Source organism: Asterias rubens, chromosome 10 (assembly GCF_902459465.1).
Source record: "Asterias rubens chromosome 10, eAstRub1.3, whole genome shotgun sequence".
NCBI lineage: Eukaryota > Metazoa > Echinodermata > Asteroidea > Forcipulatida > Asteriidae > Asterias > Asterias rubens.
This window is the reverse complement of record NC_047071.1, coordinates 9,714,694-9,735,277: the sequence shown is the minus strand read 5'-3', so window position 1 is coordinate 9,735,277 and position 20,584 is coordinate 9,714,694. Positions and strand designations below refer to the sequence as shown.

The 20,584-nt window shown below is 39.6% G+C and overlaps 2 protein-coding genes and 1 pseudogene across 2 annotated transcripts; 1 reads left to right on the top strand and 2 right to left on the bottom strand.

Annotated features, from left to right (window-relative positions):
- Positions 1-2,854: 2,854 nt before the first annotated feature.
- LOC117296172 lies at positions 2,855-11,532 on the bottom strand (annotated as a pseudogene).
- Positions 11,533-13,400: 1,868 nt separating this feature from the next.
- LOC117295770 (beta-4C adrenergic receptor-like) lies at positions 13,401-15,961 on the bottom strand. Its single transcript, XM_033778514.1, has 2 exons — positions 15,754-15,961; positions 13,401-14,886 (listed from the first exon to the last, which is right to left on the bottom strand). The coding sequence occupies exon 2, from the start codon at positions 14,809-14,811 to the stop codon at positions 13,606-13,608; it is 1,206 nt and encodes a 401-aa protein (XP_033634405.1). The 5' UTR covers positions 14,812-14,886; positions 15,754-15,961; the 3' UTR covers positions 13,401-13,605.
- A 2,041-nt stretch (positions 15,962-18,002) lies between these two features.
- On the top strand, positions 18,003-19,204 carry LOC117295646 (rhodopsin, GQ-coupled-like). The gene is made up of 2 exons (XM_033778353.1): positions 18,003-18,022; positions 18,583-19,204. The coding sequence occupies exons 1-2, from the start codon at positions 18,003-18,005 to the stop codon at positions 19,202-19,204; spliced, it is 642 nt and encodes a 213-aa protein (XP_033634244.1).
- The last annotated feature ends 1,380 nt before the right edge of the window (positions 19,205-20,584 follow it).

Here is a 20,584-nt window from a genome sequence, read left to right as displayed (position 1 = left end):
AAGTTGTGACTGATGACGCTTAATATATATACCTTAGAGCTTACATGAAAGCGAAAGAGTTAAATACAGTACTTCCTTCCTTGTGCGAATTACAAATAAAAAATGATGCCTTGTTTCAAGCAATGCATAAACGGAAGCCACTCGGGTTAACCGGATCAAGTAATGGTTGTTTTTGCTTTGGACTACTTGTAATAATTATTGCAGTTGTATTTACCCGCGGGTATATTTTCAGGGTATGATCTCATTAAGCGAATTAAGGTCAAAGGATGTGCCAGATTGTTTTTAAACAATAAAATCTTATTATAAATGTTCACAAGATTTTCACGTTAAAGGATTCGGGTACTTTTTCAAAATGTCCACAGATTGACATTAAACTTTCAGGGTTTGAAGATAATGATAGTGGAAAGCTTCCCTTGAAATATTATAGGTTTTCTCGGTCAATTTCGGAAAAAGAGCAGCCAATTTAACCACCAAGCTATTCTATTTCGCGCAAAATCGAAAGCTACTCAAAAGGGCCATTCGATTTCGTTTTGGGATTAGTCAAATGTAATGTTGCGTCATTCGAGTTAACAAAATAATCATCAAAGCAGCATTCAAATTCGCAGACGCTTCTTGAGGCGAGTGTCACGAAAAAGAATGACGCTGCGCTAAATTGAACAGAGTGCTTAAGGAATTTGACTCGACCCAAAACGAAATTGAATGGCCGAATTCTGAATTTGAAACGCAGTAACAACTGGAAAAACAAAACAGCTTTAGTTCGGACGCATGAAAATTAAATTGACTGCTCATTTGCCGAATTTGACCGAGAAAACCTAAACTAACTAAGGTCGTGTAGTTTTTGAGAAATGAGTAAAACAAGTCACAAAATAGTTTTGGTCTCATGAGACCAAAATTATATTAGCATGTAAAATCCCCTTAACCAGTTATGATATTATACCAAAACCATAGCATAACCGGTTAATACGTTTTTACATGCTAAAACTGAGACGAAAACTATTACTTTACTCATTTCTCAAAAACTACAGCATCTCAGTAAGTAAAATTTCAAGGGAAGCTTTCTACTATCATAATCTTCAAACTGTGTAAGTTTAATGTAAATATGTGGACATTGTGTTTTTTGTTAAGAAAAAGTATATAAACCCTTTAAAGCCATTTTGGGGGTACGGTGGACACAACGCTTTAACACTCTGCAATAACTGGGGTGTTAAAACTAACACCATTGGTGACGTCTTATATCGATGAGAGAATTAACATTAACATCATGGGGTGTTGAAAAATACCAATGTAGTTGTTTGTTTTTAAAGACACTGGACACTATCTGTAACTGTCAAAGACCAGTCTTCCCACTTGGTGTACCTCAACATATGCATAAAATAATAAACCTGTGAAAATTTGAGCTCAATTGTTTGTCGAAGTTGGGAGATAATAATGAAAGAAAAAACACCCTTGTCGCACGAAGTTGTGTGCCTTCAGATGTTTGACTTCGAGACGAGACCTCAAAATCTCATTCTGAGGTCTCGAAACCAAATTCGTGGAAACTTACTTCTTTCACGAAAACTACGTTACTTCAGAGGGAGCCGTTTCTCACAATGTCTTATACTATCAACCTCTCCCCATTACTCGTTACCAAGTAGGGTTTTAGGCTTGTAACTGTTTAGAGTAGTTACGAATAGTGTCCACTGCCTTTAACGAAATTTGTGCTATTTCAACATCCTATGGTGTACGTTTTGATACTTTTGTTGGTATTATATGAAACTTTTATCTGATTTAACATCAACAGCTCTTCAGTGCCCTCATACCTAGATGTTATAGTCATTGGAGAGTTATTTCTAAAAGTATACACAGCCTTTACCAAGTCAAATAGTGTATGTTAGGGCTGTAATGAGATCTCACAGCTCACATGTCATTACGTGACTTGTCCTGACCTGCATGTTGAATTCACGAGCAATTAGATAAATTATCAAGCGATTTGTCTTGACCAGTATTTTTGGTATAACTTCGCTTTTTATTTTTTCAATTTTATTTTGTGACCTACTCTCTCCTCCTTTGACAGACTTTCCCAGTACATGATAAGGGTGTTTTTTTTATCCGACAGACATCCCGATCAATTCCGGTTTATTAAATTTATTTATTACCGTTTTTTATTTTATTTTATTTGTTAGTTATTTTTTTTATTTCACTGAACTACAGTACTTGCCAGGGTACTCGCGGCGGTAATTTTGTCTGGCTACGTCACCCGGAAAACTGAACACGCCGGAAAGCTAAAACCGTTCGAACAACGTGTTGAAATGTCCGGCTACGTCACCCGGAAAACTTAACACGGCGGAAGACTGAAACCGCCACACCGGTAATGGCCCTTTAATACCATGTGAAAGTAGAGCAATGGTTGGAAGGTGAACTGACGTAGAAAGGGAAATAATAACCAGACAATCAACTTGTCCTGTGAAACAAACCAATGGTGTGGTTTTTCCCATCCAGAAAGTTTTGGAAAACAATATCGCAAACTTCATTGTCAGATGTTGATCTGTAAACTGACAAAGACTGTCTGTAAAATGCACCAATGCATTACTATAGGTACATGACGAAGTTTGATGAACAGTTTAGACAATGTAACATGTAACAGCAAATGTTGTTATACCTCGGTCACAAACTGTGAAAATTGATTGGTCGAGAACCAATCACGTGACGTGCAACAAAAACGCATGTTACATGGCTCGTGGGTCGGGTAACATGAAAAGTGATGTACACCGGTGTACATCACCTTGATTGTTCCCAGTGTTGGTCATGTTTCGCCGAGCTGCCGTGGCGCTCCGAAGCAGCCTGTATTTGTTGTACTTACTTCACACATAGATCCTTGGTTTACATTTGCAAAACACTTGCCATTTAATTTGGTATTTGTAATCTATTTCACAAGTTAGTTCAATACATAATACACAGCTTTGATTTTTTGTTTTACAATTCAATTCAACAATAAGGTATTAAACGATTCAGCGACCTGCACGCAGTGCATACACGAACAACGTATACATTGTATGTACAGTACATTGTACAGCGAGAAAACAGTATAGAGAAGTCGTGAGTACGGTCGTGTCTTTCTACATTCAACCTCGTACGCTTGGCTCAAACAAAAAACGAAAGTACTCCTCCTTCCTTCCTTCCTGTGAGGTGCAGACTCGCATATAAAATATGTGAGGATAAATGCACTGCGTGTTTGCGCATGCGTCCAAGAAAAATAAGAAGGACATGCTGTCGAGTGCGGAAATAATTTATGTAAACAAGTGCAAGTAAAAACTGTTGGATGCATACATGAACATGTACAATGTAATGTATGCCGTGCAGACTATACATGTACATGAACATGGTCTATGTAGGTGTGTACATTACGCTGTACACGTGTTATATGCACGATGTGTGTTATGTATGGGGTGCGCTGGCGGAATTCAGTGGGGAATCGGATTATGCCGGTCGCGGCCGGCTAGAGCGCTTGATCAAGGCTAACCAAACGCGAACTATTCGTTGCGAAAATCCGAATCCTATTCGCATTCACAGAATGAAGTGTTCCACCAATCAAATGACAAGGAATGTGTGTGTACTTTAAATAATAACAATTAACAATGCTGGATTTGTAAATGCAGGTGGTAGCAAAAAGTAGCATAAATTATAACAATTAAACTCGTACGTGATTAAAACAGTGGATTAAATAGTGCGAAAACATACAATGCTGACAATATTAAACCCCTCCACCCAAACATCCTGGTCGGGGTGAGGCTAGCCTTTTGTCAATGCGTTCGTGGCTTGGAGAGCCGCGATCCGAAGCGGCTGGAACAGAGCGAAGCCCGCCACTAGAGCGCCATCTCGACTCGCGCGCGTGGTCTCCCTGTCGCTCCGCTGTTTACGGCACGAATGCCTTGACAAAGGGATATGTGGATGCGGGAGGGAGGCAGCATGTGAACACCTTATCAAAAACATCACACCGACCACAAGTAAGAGTTCCCTTAAATGTTTTACATAATTCAAGTTTGGTACTGTTGAAATGGCTACCCAAATGAGTTGTATAAAAGTCTTTGGCATTTTATAGTTATAAGTTTTCAATCTATTTTGATCGCATCTTTCTGAGACAGCTAGATGGTTCCGGAATCATGTGGTATCGACACCGGAGCATGTGACGGAACACCTCCTTGAAGTGCGGGTGTTTCACCCCGTAAATGACAGGGTTGACGGCACTGTTGAAGATGATGAACGCCCCAGTCCAAGGGATGACCGGATCGCTGGGCGGTATCATCAGAGCGATGGCGAAGGGGGCCAGACAGGCAATAAAGGCGCACACCACAAGGAAGAGATTCTTGGTGATCTGTACCTGTCTCTTGCTGAAGCTTCCCGCTGGTTTCTTCTGTAGCTGAGTGCTGCTGGCGCTGGAAGCGTTGGAAGTGTCAGCCATCTCAATCCCCTTCCCCATCATCTTCTTCATGTGGCCTGTGACATGGCGGTAGATCTTGAAAGTAACAGACGAACAGGATGATGAGTGGAATTGGGTAGATACAAGCAGATCCCAGCAGACTGAAGGTATCGCTAGATTCAGCCGAGGTGTCTTGAGTACAAGTCTTGTACTTGTCTGAGTAACCCCATTTACCGATACCAAATAATGGAAGGGAACAGACTAATGCTGGATAGAGCCACGTAAATACCAACATGGCTGTTATTTTCTTAGGTGTGTAGATGGAGTGGTAAGTTCCAATGGATTTAGTGATGAGCACGAATCGGTTAATGGAGATGGCCGCAAGGTTCATGATACTGCAGCCAAGACTGGCAAATCCAACGGCAGCTGCGACAGAGCAGACCTCCTCTGGCATCGGCCAGCCCGTCATGCTGAACAGCGCCACCGCGGTAAACGGTGCCGTAAGACAAGTCACCAGGTCAGCCGTGGCGAGGTTGACGACGAATGCATTGGTGCGGGTCTGAAGCTTATTGGATAAGACAACAGCCAGAATCACCAAGACGTTCCCCACGAAGCCAGACATGGCCACGAAGCAGACGAGGCTGCCGATGATGGCTCGCTGCGTGTAGTCCTCAAAGCGGAAGGTTCGACCGTCTCCCATTGGCGTTGATACGATGTTACCATCGCTAGCGGTTGTTAAGTTCTCAACAAAAGTATCATCTGTTGAATTGATTAACTCCTGATCAGTTGCCATGACGAAGTAACTGTCATCTGTAGCATTTTCAAGCAAGGTAAACAATGTCTGCGTCTCTGACATTATTGTCGTCGCCATATTGGTTGTTGTTAAATCAGTTGTCATAGTTATGGTGTCCAATGAAGCCGTTTATTTGGCGTTGTTCCAAAGTGCACGTGTGGCGAACTTCCTTGTTTTGATTAACTGTATAGAAAAGACAAAACAAATTGATGTTAAGTCGTCAATCATAATGCGGAAATTTAAGGATTATTTTACAGGGTTTTGTTTCACCTTTCTAAAGCCAGCAAACAGAATGGTATGTAAATAGTGATTCCATGCCCCTAGTTGTCTTGTGTTTCAGCCCAGCCCTCTGAAAAACAGTATCTTATTCTACTGACAAGAATATGACCCCCTTTCCAAGATGGAGTTTGGCCAGTTTATACTGTTCTTAAGGACAAAACAAGAAAGGGGAGTAAAATTACTACATAGGGGAACTCTATAAAGACTGTAGTGCTCCACACGGAAATTTGTGTACACAGTCTATGAACAAATGTCACGGACAAAACAAAAGAAACCTCCACAAGGATGCATTTTTTTGTCAGGGTTGTGTTCGTTTTGGTGAACACTCTCCACTATTTATATACATTTTGAATCAACAAACTTTGAAGTTATGACGATCAGGCAGAAATGTTAGCTGTTAATCTGGTAATTTGTCTTGCTGTAATGTGTTCCGGTTTCGACTGTGAGTTTATCAGTTAAACCGTTCTCAGAACGATGACTGTTTCGGTCAATACGAAACAATTAGAAGAGCAATTAAAATGTTTCGAAACTGATAAATTTGTTTGATAAAAAACTATTTTTGCGATTAAAGTAATCCAAACAAGGTGGTATGTCGTTAAACAGATTCTTTGTCGTGGTCGAGCGGGTTAGAGCACCGACTTCAATCTCTGGTGTTTCTGATCAGCAGAGTGTGGGTTCGAATCCCCAGCCGTGACACTTATGTCCTTAAGCAATATACTTAACCATTGCATAGTCCTTCGAATGGGACGTAAAGCCGTTGGTCCCATGTGTTGTGTAACGCATTTAAAATAACCCAGTTAAATTTATCAAAAAGAGAAGGGGTTCGCCCCGTGTTCCTAGCTGTGGCTACTAAATGTGCCGTAGCACCTTGTAAACCCTTATAAGGTGCTACATAATTTGGGTCTCGGCATTCATAACTTTCAATAACCTCTCTTTCTATAAAATGTATATACTAAGCGCCTTGTTAGATACGTGCGCCTTGTTGGTAGATAAGAGCGCTATATGAGACTTCGATATTATGAGTCTATTGGTCGTTGCAAAACATGTCATTAACAGTATTGTTCATAAGTGGCTGCTAATACTTCTGCCAAAATAACAGGAAATGTTGATCCCACACTTGGCATGATGTCATATTTTTCTTGAGAAATCAACTACAGCCGGTGAATCATTTTAACTTTAAAGGAAACTTATATCCTTTTTGCACACTCCATTTGACCCTTTTTTTTTTTGCACAAACAAGAACTCAAACAGTACAAGATGGTGATACAATTACTAATAAAAGACTGTTCAGATTAAAAAAGGAATTGAGCCCTTAAAAGCGACCTGTGCTATAGCGACAATGGCGTTACAAATTTCGTTTCGGGGACACGTTGCCTTGGATCGGGCGAGTTGGTATATGCAAAGCGTTTGAAACCGTTTGTTATAAAATGCATACGACTAGAAAGGTTTTTTTCAAAGAAGTGTAGAACGCTCAACACAAACTAGCCTCGAAACTGCATGGTATTCCTTATACGTCGTGAACTAACAGGGCACGCCATTTTGTGGAGCCAAGTTTTTAATGACTGCTATTGTAAACTGTGTACATGTCGACTCTTAGCCGCTGTATTGTTTATTTAACCAATAATAATAGAGTTTTAGCCGCTGTATTGTTTAATAAACCAATAATAAGAAAAGTAGACATTGCAAATCTCGCACGTATAATCTTGCATATTGTCAGGATGTATTTGTCTCTTTGTAATTTACTGTAAATAGCTTGAATTCCATCGTCAGAATACTGGTCAACAAAATGAAACATAGTTTGGTTTTGTTCGTTCAGCTGAATCACATAATAGACATTTAGAATGTGAAGTACAGTAGACTAGGGGCCATACCCTATAGCTTTTCTCTGTCATAGTAATGAGGTTTATTAGAGTTTAATGAGGTCTTTTAGCAAGGCTGTGTAACTTATGTTAGTTTATTCTTATGGGTTTAAGTTTTGATAGTGAAGCAGTGTTTATGCAAATATCAAGGAAGATGTATTTAGGTTTGGGGCGTATAGTCCAGTCAGATCACATCGAGACAGCATTGAGTCAGGACGTCTTGTTCCGACTCTGTCGGCTGCTTGAACTTGAGACTGCAATGAGTGACTAACTATAAGAAGGCTCAATTAACCTTTAGGGAGTATGGAGGACAGACATTATATCACTGCACTGTTTGGTATGAGTGATATACAGACAAATTTACCCAAACCTAACAGTGTCATAGTGCTGTGTCCACCATACCTTAACAAAAAAAAACTTATAGGGCCAAGACAGCCTGCGAAATGTGTGTTTTGCGATTTCGTATGATGATATTTTAAACCAGACATAGTGGAAGGTGACTGAGCTACATTGTGGAGAAAAGCTGTAAATATAAACCATTTCTTGAATGTCCAAAGTAGCTTTAGGGAAACCGCTTGTATTTTGAAGCGAAGTTCATGATAGTTTAGCGCCACAAGACATAAACAGCGCCCTCTCTGGGACAATGCGGTTAAAAGCCGCTGACACTGTGCCTTGGATTGGTATGAAATGCATATGGTTAAAAACATGTTTTAAAAGTAGAATATAATTATCCTCACAAATACGCCTAGCCTCAAAATTGCGTGATTGTCCTTTTAGTTTGCGAACTAACATGGTCTGCCATGGAGTCAAATACTTGGCTCGAAAAAAATACTAAAAGTTTGTTTAGCTGGTTGCTATACAAAAAAAGTCATGAGCGATTAGCAAACGCTTTTGTACACGGTATTTTTTTTCACACACACAATGAAGGATGTTTGTGCAGGCTTGAGTTTACAAGCTTTAGATAAATTCAGTCTGGGCAAAGCTTAAGGGAGTACACTTTACACTTTAGCCCTCTTCTACTCGTAGGCCAAACTGGCCAACATTTTGCCTCCTAGTCTTGGTGCAAGACGTTTCTCGTTTCCCTTTCACGCACACCGCGGCCAATTCACCGACAGCGCCCGCACCGACTCACCTTCACTCACGCCCCGGAGAAACGGGGCGGTGAGTGGACTAAGTCAGGTGAGTCGGTGCGATTGGTGAATTGGGCGCGGTGTGCGTGAAAGGGAAAAGAGAAACGTCTTGCACCAAGACTAAGTGCCTCCAAGAACGACGATCCATCTTTGAAATAATGTCTCACACAATAGATCAGTTTGTTTTGTTCTTGGTTTGACCTCTGTGGTTTGACCACGGAGGTATGATTGTCTTGGAAAACACATGTGCCTACATAACCACATTTTCATCTTGATATATACCATTGGGCCAAACAGTTTGTCGAAGGTCGTGGCCCATTTTAGCATACACTCGCGTAATGGGTACCGGCGCGATTCTTTGCAATTTGATAGCCCATCTTCAAGGTACTCAGACTTAGTCATAAAAGTTAACATTACTGATCGCGGGTTTCAAATAGGTTTGCCCATGCATTAAGCAATAAACCAGTATATGTGTTCCACTGTCCATGTCCCCCCCCCCCCCACACAAACTCCCACAACAATCAGTGGCAATTATAAATAATTTCCAAGTACAAAAACAAAAAACCAACAATGTATACTTGGTTTGCGGTAACACCATGCGTGTATCTACTTGCCAGGTAGAGTTTGTTTTTAGTGAACTGTCTTGCTTTATTCTACTGCCGCGGAGCAGATGTTCGGGGGTTCGGGAGACTTCTCAGTTCTGAAAAGAACTGTCCTGGCAAGGAGATACACACATGGTGTTACCGCAAACCAAACATACATTGATACCTCACCATGCAATGCCTCAAATCCTATAAAAACCAACAAACTTCAAAGTATCACAGCTATTTTATACAGTAAAGGGGAAAGTATCCATTGACTCTAGTCTTGAACTTGTGTCCTCTACTCAATGTTTTGATAAAGAGTTCCAGGGTCCGTGGAGTTGAGCTCCCTGCAAATAACAACACCCTACACCGGAGTAAATGTTCTTAAACGTCCGAGCATCGATCTTGAAAAAAATGTCCCTGCTCCTCTTGGCAACTTATGGCCATTTTAACGGTCAGGGCTTATATTATCCAACCTGCCCAAAGTTAAAAGCCAACAACACCAAGGTCGCAATGAGGAATTTTTTTACGCTTTTACTGGACTCTCAATATTATAGAATATTTTGAGAAACTATAAAATATATTAGGCCTAATGAAGCCGAAAAATGCATTTTGTGTCAGTCAGAGTATAGCTGTCATGTATTATGTTCGTCTGTCCTTTTGTTTTCTGCGTGTCTGTCTGATTGTTTTGTTTGTTTGTATGTTTGGCTGTTATTTACAAGCTTATGCTATCAAAATAGCCAGATATACCCTTCATATTACATTAATCCTGCTTTACTGCTACTTTATGTTATTTATGCTGAAAGGCAGTGGACACTATTGGTAATTGTCTAAGACTAGCCTTCACAGTTGGTGTTTCTCGACATATGCATAAAATAACAAACCTGTGAAAATTTGAGCTCAATCGGTCATTGAACTTGCGAGATAAGAATGAAAGAAAAAACACCCTTGTCACACGAAGTTGTGTGCGTTTAGATGGTTGATTTCGAGACCCCAAGTTCTAAACTTGAGGTCTTGAAATCAAATTCGTGGTAAATTACTTCTTTCTCGAAAACTATGGCACTTCAGAGGGAGCCGTTTCTCACAATGTTTTATACCATCAACCTCTCCCCATTACTCGTGACCAAGAAAAGTTTTATGCTAATAATTCTTTGGAGTAATTACCAATAGTGTCCACTGCCTTTAACTCCATTATCACATGTACTTAGCTTTTATTTATCATAGAACCATGCAAATAAATGTATATCTGAATTGAATTGCTTCCTCCCTATTAATTCAGTGGCACCCATCGATGTATTGAGAACTAGACCTCTATAGTCAGCTGTTTCGGAGTTCAGACACTTTAACAGGTGGCGCTGGATCTGATGGTCCTTGACACCGGAAAGACATTCCTCAAGCTAAAGGGGGTCCATGGTGGGGAAACTCAAATGACCCTAGCCTCCACATAAGCCCACATAATAAATACATGTATATACAGCGTTAACCACTGAGGGTACAGGAAGAAGAAATGCAAACACCATGGAGGAAGGAAATCCTGTCCTAGAACTATGAGGTTCGTTACGCTATTGTCTCCACACGAACCTTTTAAATAGATGGTGATATCTCAAACGACAACAATTTCTTTTGCCATTTATATTTGCTTTCTTTTACAAGGGTGTTCTGAAAATCAAATCTCGCCAAAAATTTGTTGACTCTTTGCAGAGTGGATTATCTGGAGCCCATACCTACATTGAGAGTTAACAAGATCACCGGAGCCCAATTTTGGCGAGATCTGATTTCAAAAAAAAAATCTACCTTTTTTTATTCCCTATAATTGACACAGCTTAGCGATTGTTAATTGTTTTGACATACAATGAGATGAGATAACTGCTACATATCAGTGCATGATCATTGGTTGTATATTAAACTGTTGTTCATAAAATGGACTTGAAAAAAAATGGTGCCCGTGTTTGTGGCTGTACACACATATATGTACATGTATACGTAGGCCTACATGAACTGCTGGTGAAGTATTCAAAACAATGTGAGACCTTAAAAAAAAGTAGTTGAAACTTTATCTAACGATTAACAATTGTGTACTTTATCTTTAAAAAAAAATATGCCAAACCAACCTTCCTTTCAAAGGAAATAACACGTAAACAGACTCACCGTAAACTGCACAGCCTTTATTTTCCTATATTCCAATAAAGGCCCGAGTCCGAGATAAAAGTCGTTGTTTTCGCGTACTTCGAGCTGCGATAATCGGAGACCGTGTGATTCTTGCTAGCTCTCGCTAAAATATTATCAGCACAAGAATGTCTGGGAAACTGGTACGTCACATGCTATGTACGCATTGGGGTTTTGTGTACACAACAGTCGGCAAACCCGGATCTCAGTGTGGGGTCAGCACACATTGCAGAAACGTTGATCTGTTACAACTATGGCGGAAATCCCGTGTCTGATTTCAAATGGCCGATGAAAATGGGGAAAACAATCCATCGACATCAGCAACCACACTGTAGCGGTGTTATGAAACATTAGAAGGGGTAATTTTTGGAGGCAAGTTTAGCAAGTTGTTGATCCATGGCTGATGACCCCTGGGCGAACAAAGATGTTGACAATAACAATAGTATTATCAACAACATTCTTTAAAGGCAGTGGTCAGGTATTTCTCAAAATAATTATTAGCATAAAACCTTTCTTGATAACGAGTAATTGGTAGAGGTTGATAGAATCAAACATTGTGAGAAACGGCTCACTCTGAAGTAATTTGGTTTTCGAGAAAGAAGTAATTTTCCACGGATTTGATTTCGAGGCCTCAGATTAATAGAATTAGTGGTCTCGAAATCAAGCATCTGAAAGCACACAACTTCGTGTGACAGTGGTGTTTTTTCGTGCATTATTATCTCGCAACTTTGACGACCGATTTAGTTCAAATTTTCACAGGTTTGTTATTTTATGCATATGTTATGATACACCAACTGTGAAGGCTAGTCTTTGACATTACCAATAGTGTCCAGTTTCTTGAAAAGGAACGGCGCGTTTTTTGGTGATCATAACAAAAAACAATTATTATTATTATTATTATTATTATTATTATTATTATTATTATTATTATTATTATTATTATTATTATTATTATTATTATTATTATTATTATTATTATTATTATTATTATTATTATTATTATTATTATTATTATTATTATTATTATTATTATTATTATTATTATTATTATTATTATTATTATTATTATTATTATTATTATTATTATTATTATTATTATTATTATTATTATTATTATTATTATTATTATTATTTATTCGACCAATACAAGGTACAACAAACAAGTTACAATAGCACAAGACAGAACATTAACGGGGAAAAAAAAAACAATTATAAAAAAGCAAGAAGTAAGGAAAATAAATACAGAATTAAATAAAGGAATAAGATATGAAATCATTAAGAATTGCTTTAATCTCAAGGTTTGGTACACTTAAAGGCAAACAGTAGCTAATTATTTTCAACAATTCGATTGTTCTACCTCCATGATTGTTTTAATCTTGTGTAAAGTTTTAAACACTTAAAGACACTGGGCACTATTGGTAATACTGTCAAAGACCAGTCTTCTCATTTGATGTATCTCAACATTATGCTTTAAAATAGCAAATTTGAGCTCAATATTGGTCGTCGAAGTTTCGAGATAATAATGAAATAAAAAACACCCTTTTCACACGAAGTTGTGTGCTTTCCGATGCTTGATTTCGATACCTCGAATTCTAAATCTGAGGTCTCGAAATCAAATTAGTGGAAAATTACTCCTTTCTCGAAAACTCAGTTACTTCAGAGTGAGCCGTTCTGACAATCATTTTATACTATCAACAGCTCCACATAACTCGTTACCAAGTAAGGTTTTATGCAAATAACTACTTTGAGTAAATACCAATAGTGCCTAACTAACTTGTGCTACTATCCGATTTGCCCAGATCATCCCCTATAGTTTCCAGTGCACAAGCCGAAAAGGACATTAAACAACCCGCATCGACACAAAGCAATGGTCACTAGGAACACATTGCCACCTACGGGCTGAAACAAATTTATCCTCTTCACAGTGCATAAAGATGCATGGAAATGACCCACTTCTCGAGCCTGGCTAGTAAAACGAAATGCACTACCTTTCCAACTTAATTTAATAATACAAAGCAACTATGATCAAGTGCTGACGACACAAGAGCGTGGGTCCGGTGAACTAAACCAATCCGCAACGACACGACAACATTATTGTTTGTTTCAAAACATTATTTTAAAGAAAACTTAATGAGAAACAACAAACAAGGAGATGAAAAACTAATTATATTTCGGCAACACAATGGTTATTACTTTTTTTTTTTACAAATTAATGTTTATTTCTTTGTGAAATCGGGCTCTAATTAGCCTGATCTGCAGTCGTCTATTTTGATAGATTCCCTTCTTAAGTTTTCTTAAGTGCTCCTTATACACCACTCAAGTTGTTTACTGTTCAAATTGCTAAAAAGAAAAATGAGTTGTATAGAGTCGTTGGTATTTACAGTCATCAGTTTTCAGTCTATTTTGATCTCATCTTTCTGAGACAGCTAGATGGTTCTGGAATCATGTGGTATCGACACCGGAGCATGTGACGGAACACCTCCTTGAAGTGCGGGTGTTTCACTCCGTAGATGACGGGGTTGACGGCGCTGTTGAAGATGATGATCGCCCCAGTCCATGGGATGACCGGATCACTGGGCGGTATCATCAGAGCAATGAAGAAGGGAGCCAGACAGGCAATAAAGGCGCACACCACAAGGAAGAGATTCTTGGTGATCTGTACCTGTCTCTTGCTGAAGCTTCCCGCTGGTTCCTTGTGTAGTTGAGTGCTGCTGGCACCCGAAGGATTGGAAGTGTCAGCCATCTCAATGCCCTTCCCCATCATCTTCTTCATGTGGCCTGTGACGTGGCGGTAGATCTTGAAGTAACAGACGAACAGAATGATCAGTGGAATGGGGTAGATCAGAGCAGATAGCAACATACTAAATAGATCGCTCGATTCGACCGAGGTGTCTTGAGTACAAGTCTTGTACTTGTCTGAGTAACCCCATTTACCGATACCGAAGAATGGAAGGGAACAGACTAATGCTGGATAGAGCCACGTAAATACCAACATGGCTGTTATCTTCTTAGGTGTGTAGATGGAGTGGTAAGTTCCAATGGATCTAGTGATGAGCACGAATCGGTTAATGGAGATGGCCGCAAGGTTCATGATACTGCAGCCAAGGCTTGTAAACCCAATAGCAGCTGCGACAGTGCAGACCACCTCTGGCATCGGCCAGCCCTTCATGCTGAACAGCGCCACCGCTACAAACGGTGCAAGTAGACAAGTCACAAGGTCGGCCGAGGCCAAGTTGACGACGAAAGCATTGGTGCGGGTCTGCAGCTTCTTTGATAAGACAACGGCTAGAATCACCAAGACGTTCCCTACGAAGCCAGACATGGCCACGAAGCAGATGAGGCTGCCGATGATGGCTCGCTGCGTGTAGTCCTCAAAGCGGAAGGTTCGACCGTCTCCCATTGGCGTTGTTACGAGGATATCATCGCTAGCGGTCGTGAAGTTCTCAACAAAAGTATCATCAGTTGAATTGATTAACTCGTCATCAGTTGTCATAACAAAATAGCTGTCACTGGTAGCATTTTCGGGCGAGATGAAAAATGTTTGCGTCTCTGTCATTAATGTCGTCACCATATTGGTTGTCATTAAATCAGTTGCCATGGTCATGGTGTCTTATGAAGCCGGTTATCTGGGTAGGCGTTCTTTCAAAGTGCACTTGGGACGAACCTCCCTATGGTTTAGCTGTAGAAAGGAAACAACAATCTGTGTCAATTGATCAGTCATGATGCGGACATTTACGATTAATTCAGGGCTGGCCTTTAACCCTTTTTAAAGGCACCAATGGCATGTTAATAATGATGCTTATATAAAATAACATCAACAATATTGTTATAATACAGCGTACACACGTCAAGTAGCTAGATATGGGCTTTAAATAATCCCTGTTCATCGGGCAAATTTATACATTTCCTTTAATTTGATTAACTCCATTGGGATATACAACCCCAATCTGATTTTAAGTCACCGCTTATAGGTTCAACCAGCATAATATTTACTTCCAAGATACCCACCAGCCCTTTCACATAACCATCTTTACAACTTTTTTTAAGGGAAGCAATTTTGGTTATTAGTGGCCTTTCTCAAGGACACAAGTGCCTTGACTGGGACTTGAATTTACACTGTGCTGATCATAAACTAAAGAGCTTGAGTATGGTGCTCTTAACCCCCCGGCCATGACACGCCACTGTATTTGGCCTCGTAACACCATTGGGTATACTCTTGTATTTGAGTATCTATACAACATATACACCCTACACATAATGATTGTACTTCGTACAAATGTTAACACCTTTCCGTTTAAATGACTTTTACTGTGAGTGTGAGAGATCGCTACAACTTTGTAATTGCAATATCCGATTTGGTTTCTCATTGCTATAGTAATAATAATTGACTGATCATGTTTCCTCCTCCATGATTTAACCATAACATAGTTCCGCATATTATGAAAATGGAACAACATTTTGCGTCTAGTGCCAAACAAGCCTTTCTCTGCTTCTACAGGAAATAACACGCAATGCAACCACAGCGCCGTGCTGGTAACAGACTCACCGTAAACTGGACAACCTTTGGAAAATAGAAAGCTCCCAATTCATATAGTCCTACAAAGTCCCGAATCTGGGTCAAAAGCGTTGTTTTCCGACTGCAACCTCGCGTGTAAGCTGAGATTATGCTGAGACCGTGTTAAGTTTGCTACCTCTCGCTAATACCAGTACAAGATTGTGGGGTTGTAACGCAATGAGGTTTTGTAAATACACAACGACACATCCAATGCGGGGTCACCACAAATTGCAGAGACGTTGCCCTGTGAGCCATGACGGAAATCCCGTGTCCAATTTCAGATGGCTGATGAAAAAAAAAATCCATCAACCTCAGCTACGGTGTCTACAGCAGAAGGGGGGTTTCCCCGTTTTAGGAGGCGAGTTGTGAGCAAGTTGTTGAACCCTGGTTGGTGAACCCTGGGCGAACAAAGGTGTTGAAAATAGTTTCATCAACACTTTTCGTAAAAACAATTTTTGTTTTGTTTTGCGGTTTCGCAAAAAGAATTATTTGCTGGCGAAACTTCAAAACCAAGCAAATATTTTGTTAAAAGGAAACGGTGCGTTTTTCGTCATCATCAAAAAAACACATCATTAAGCATTGCTTTATCTCAATTAGCTTTGTACACTTAAAGGCACATTGTGCCTTTTGTTTTTAATCCCATGTAAAAGAAGATACAATCAAATTAACTGGTGTCAATTTTATTTCACGTGGTAGCGTTTTTTGAAATATCGCAATGCAATGCAATTATACAATAATCTTTGATTAATAGATCCCAAAAAGGGTAATTCAAATGCTCGCATACATATTCATGCGTGAATAATAGGCGTATCTGTAGATAATATACACATTCTGAGCAACTTATCTGACAGCAACATTTCTCACAAAAAGCTAATAATATGACAAAAACAACAAGAACATTAATGATGCAATGACCCTTTTTCTATACACGTTTATCTCTTTGTGAAATCAGGCTCTATAATTAACCCGATCAGCAGTCGTCTATTCTGATATCATTATTCAATTATTCCACTATTAAATTTGGCCATCTGAAATCAGACACGGGTTTTTTCCGCCATGGATCACATGGCAATGTTTTCTGCAAAGTGACCCCGTGACTTTGAGATCCGGGTTGGCCGACTGCTGTGTTTACGGAGGCATAAACCCAGAGTGCGTACAAGAAATGGACAATCCCGTTTCTCAGACAATCTTCAACTGGATAAGATTTGAGAAATAGCTAAAAAAAGTCACATGGTCTCAAATAATCTCAGAATAAAGCAAGGTGACAGTCGGAAAACAACGATTTCGACACTGACTCAGCCTTTACAGGAGTAAAGGAGTTTGGAAATTTCGATTGTCCAAGGCTGCCCAGTTTCCGGTAAAGTTGTATAGCCGAGGCTTCAATCGGGTGCATTAAGCGTGCTATTTCCTTTACAAGCAGGGGAAGGTTGGTCGGGCCTTCGGACGCAAAATATTGTTCCAATTTGACACTTGCTTAATTAATGGAACTATGCTTAATTAAAGATTGGTCAATATTGTGACAACGGGAAATCATAATGTTAACGGTCTCTCACACTCACAGTATAGTATTCATACAAACGGAAAGATGTCAACATTTTACCGACATTTTAGGGCATCTTTGTATGGAGATACTGATTAAAAGAGTGTGCCCAAATGGTATACATGTGGCCATGGTGTGTCCTGGCCGGGTGGGTAAGGGCACCAGACCAGAGTGAGAGTTTGAGTTGTGACACTTGTGTCCTTGAGCAAGACAAATCACCATAATTGCTTTCCCTTGAAAACCGAAGTGTAAAGATGTGTATCTCCGCTGCTGATGGGTATTTGAAAGTGATGCTGGTTAAAAGCCAGTGGACACTGTTAGTAATTACCCAAAATAATTCTTGGCATAAAACCTTTCTTCGTGACGAGTAAGTGGGAGAGGTTGATGGTATAAAAACTTGTGAGAAACGGTTCCCCCTGAAGTGCCATCGTTTTCGAGAAAGAAGTAATTTTCCACGAGTTTGATTACGAGAACTCAGATTTAGAACTTGAGGTCTCGAAATCAACGATCTAAATGCACACAAAATCGTGTGAAAAGGGTTATTTTTATTTCATTGTTATCTCGCAACTTCGATGACCGATTGAGCTCAAATTTTTCCAGTTTTTATTTTATTTTATGCATATTATGTTGAGAAACACCAACTGTGAAAGCTAGTCTTTGACAATTACCGATAGTGTCCACTGCCTTTAACCCCTTAGCGATGACTTCCAATCAGCTTGGGTTTGTACAACCCCCAGGGGTTGATAAAGTTAAAGGAAATGTATATACGCCCCATGTACAGGGATTATGAATGTTGTAAAGTGCATTGATAAAAAAAAAATCGTGACTTTTGAGAAGAGCAGTTTTTGTCTTTCGTTTGAGCTCATTCAGCCATGAATTCATGGACATCTTTCATTTTCAAACGACACTTAGGAAACATGTCATAGAATTATTTCTAAATTAGCTGTATTGGTTAAAGGCAGTGGACACTATTGGTACTTGTCAAAGACTAGCCTTCACAGTTGGTGTATCTCAACATATGCATAAAATAACAAACCTGTGGAAATTTGAGCTCAATCGGTCATCAAAGTTGCGAGATAATAGTTAAAGAAGAAAACACCCTTGTCACACGAAGTTGTGTGCGTTTAGATGGTTGATTTCGAGACCTCAAGTTCTAAACTTGAGGTATCGAAATCAAATGTGTGGACAATTACTTATTTCTCGAAAACTACATCACTTCAGAGGGAGCCGTTTCTAGCACTGTTTATACTATCAACCTCTCCCCATTACTCGATACCAAGTAAGGTTTTATGCCACTCCATCTACACACCTAAGAAAATAACAGCCATGTTGGTATTAACGTGGCTCTATCCAGCATTAGTCTGCTCCCTTCCATTCTTTGGTATCGGTAAATGGGGTTACTCAGACAAGTACAAGACTTGTACTCAAGACACCTCGGCTGAATCTAGCGATCTCTTTAGTTCGTTGGGATCTGCTTTTATCTTCCCCATCCAACTCATCATTTTGTTCGTCTGTTACTTCAAGATTTACCGCCACGTCACAGGCCACATGAAGAAGATGGTGGAAAAGGGCATTGAGATGCCGGATTCCTCCACCGCGTCGAATAGCAGCACCACCGTAAAGATCAACAAGAGGCAGCTTGAGATCACCAAAAATCTCTTCATTGTGGTGTGCGCCTTTATTGCATGTTTGGCTCCCTTCTTCATTGCTCTGCTGATACCGCCCAGCGATCCCATCATCCCGTGGACTGGGGCGATCATCATCTTCAACAGCGCCGTCAACCCCGTCATCTACGGGGTCAAACACCCGCACTTTAAGGAGGTGCTCCGTCACATGCTCCGGTGTCGGTACCACATGATTCCGGAACCATCTAGCTGTCTCAGAACGATGAGAACAAAATAGATGGAAAACTTACAACCTTACTGTAAATACCAAAGACTTACAACTCATTTGTGTCATTTAAACAAAACAAAACTTGAACGGTGAAAACCAAATTTAAGGAATACTTTCAGCACAACAAAAGAACAATACAAATTTCTTACCGGAAGAAGGTTACCAGACTATCATTTCACATGTACAGCTTTGACTGGTGTCCTGCTCATTTCTGCTAAGCAGAAATTTTTGCTGTTTAAGCAGCTTTGAAATTTGGCCAATATTAAAACCCGGTTGAACACAAATGTGGCCAAACTTTTGCAAAATTTCAAACCAAAACAAAAACTATTTTAAAGGGCTTTTTTGATAATTCTCAAAAAAGAATGATGTTTTTATCTCAAACCTTTTTGATTCGTTTTAACCGATTCGATTGTTTTAATCTTATACCAATGTAAATATAGCCTATACAATAAAACTATAGTGTAAAACATTTAAAGACACTGAACACTATTGGTTATTGTCGAAGACCAGTCTTCTCACTTGGTGAATCTCAACATATGCATAAAATAACAAACCTGTGAAAATTTGAACTCAATTAATAGTCGTCGAAGTTGCGAGAGAACCGTCAGGGTTAAATTCATACGGGTTTGTTGCTTTACCGGTGTGTTCATAACAACAACTGTCAAAAAGGCAAATAATAATAATAAATCAAGGAACAATCTCTGCTGTATGTAGCTAAGTATTCCCGTTGATCGAAACACTATCGAAGTATAGCGCACGTATCTACCAAACAAGGCAAACTTTCAGAAAGGTAGGTTTTTGCAGTGATGAATTCTGAGACCCAATTATTAAAGGCAGTGGACACTATTGGCAATTTTCAAAAACTAGCCATCACAGTTGGTGTATCTCAACATATGCATAAAATAACAAACCTGTAAAAATTTGAGCTCAATCGGTCATCGAACTTGGGAGATAATAATGAAAGAAAAAAACATTCTGGTCACACGAAGTTGTGTGCTTTCAGATGCTTGATTTCGAGACCTCAACATCTAATTCTGAGGTCTCGAAATCAAATTCGTGGAAAATTACTTCTTTCTCGAAAACTACGTTACTTCAGAGGGAGCCGTTTCTCACAATGTTTTATACCATCAACAGCTCAACATTCCTCGTTACCAAGTAAGGTTTTATGCAAATAACTATTTTGAGTAATTACCAATAGTATCCACTGGCTTTAAAAAGGGGGAATGTCTAAAATGTCTGACAACTAAACTGTTTTAGTAGGTCAGCCGTTCGGCTTTTGGGCTAAACATTCCTACACCTTTTTAGCAAAATTGTGCCACTTTGAGAGGGCGAGTAGTTAGCCCCGCATGACCCAAGTTGAACACGTCAACAACCCCGCGTCCACAATAT

Bases quoted from the DNA above. Each gene is read 5' to 3' on its own strand.
- LOC117295770 (XM_033778514.1), bottom strand. From the start codon at position 14,811: ATGACCATGGCAACTGATTTAATGACAACCAATATGGTGACGACATTA.
- LOC117295646 (XM_033778353.1), top strand. From the start codon at position 18,003: ATGACTTCCAATCAGCTTGG. The intron at 18,023-18,582 runs GTTTGTACAACC...CTCGATACCAAG, and splicing joins ATGACTTCCAATCAGCTTGG to TAAGGTTTTATGCCACTCCA.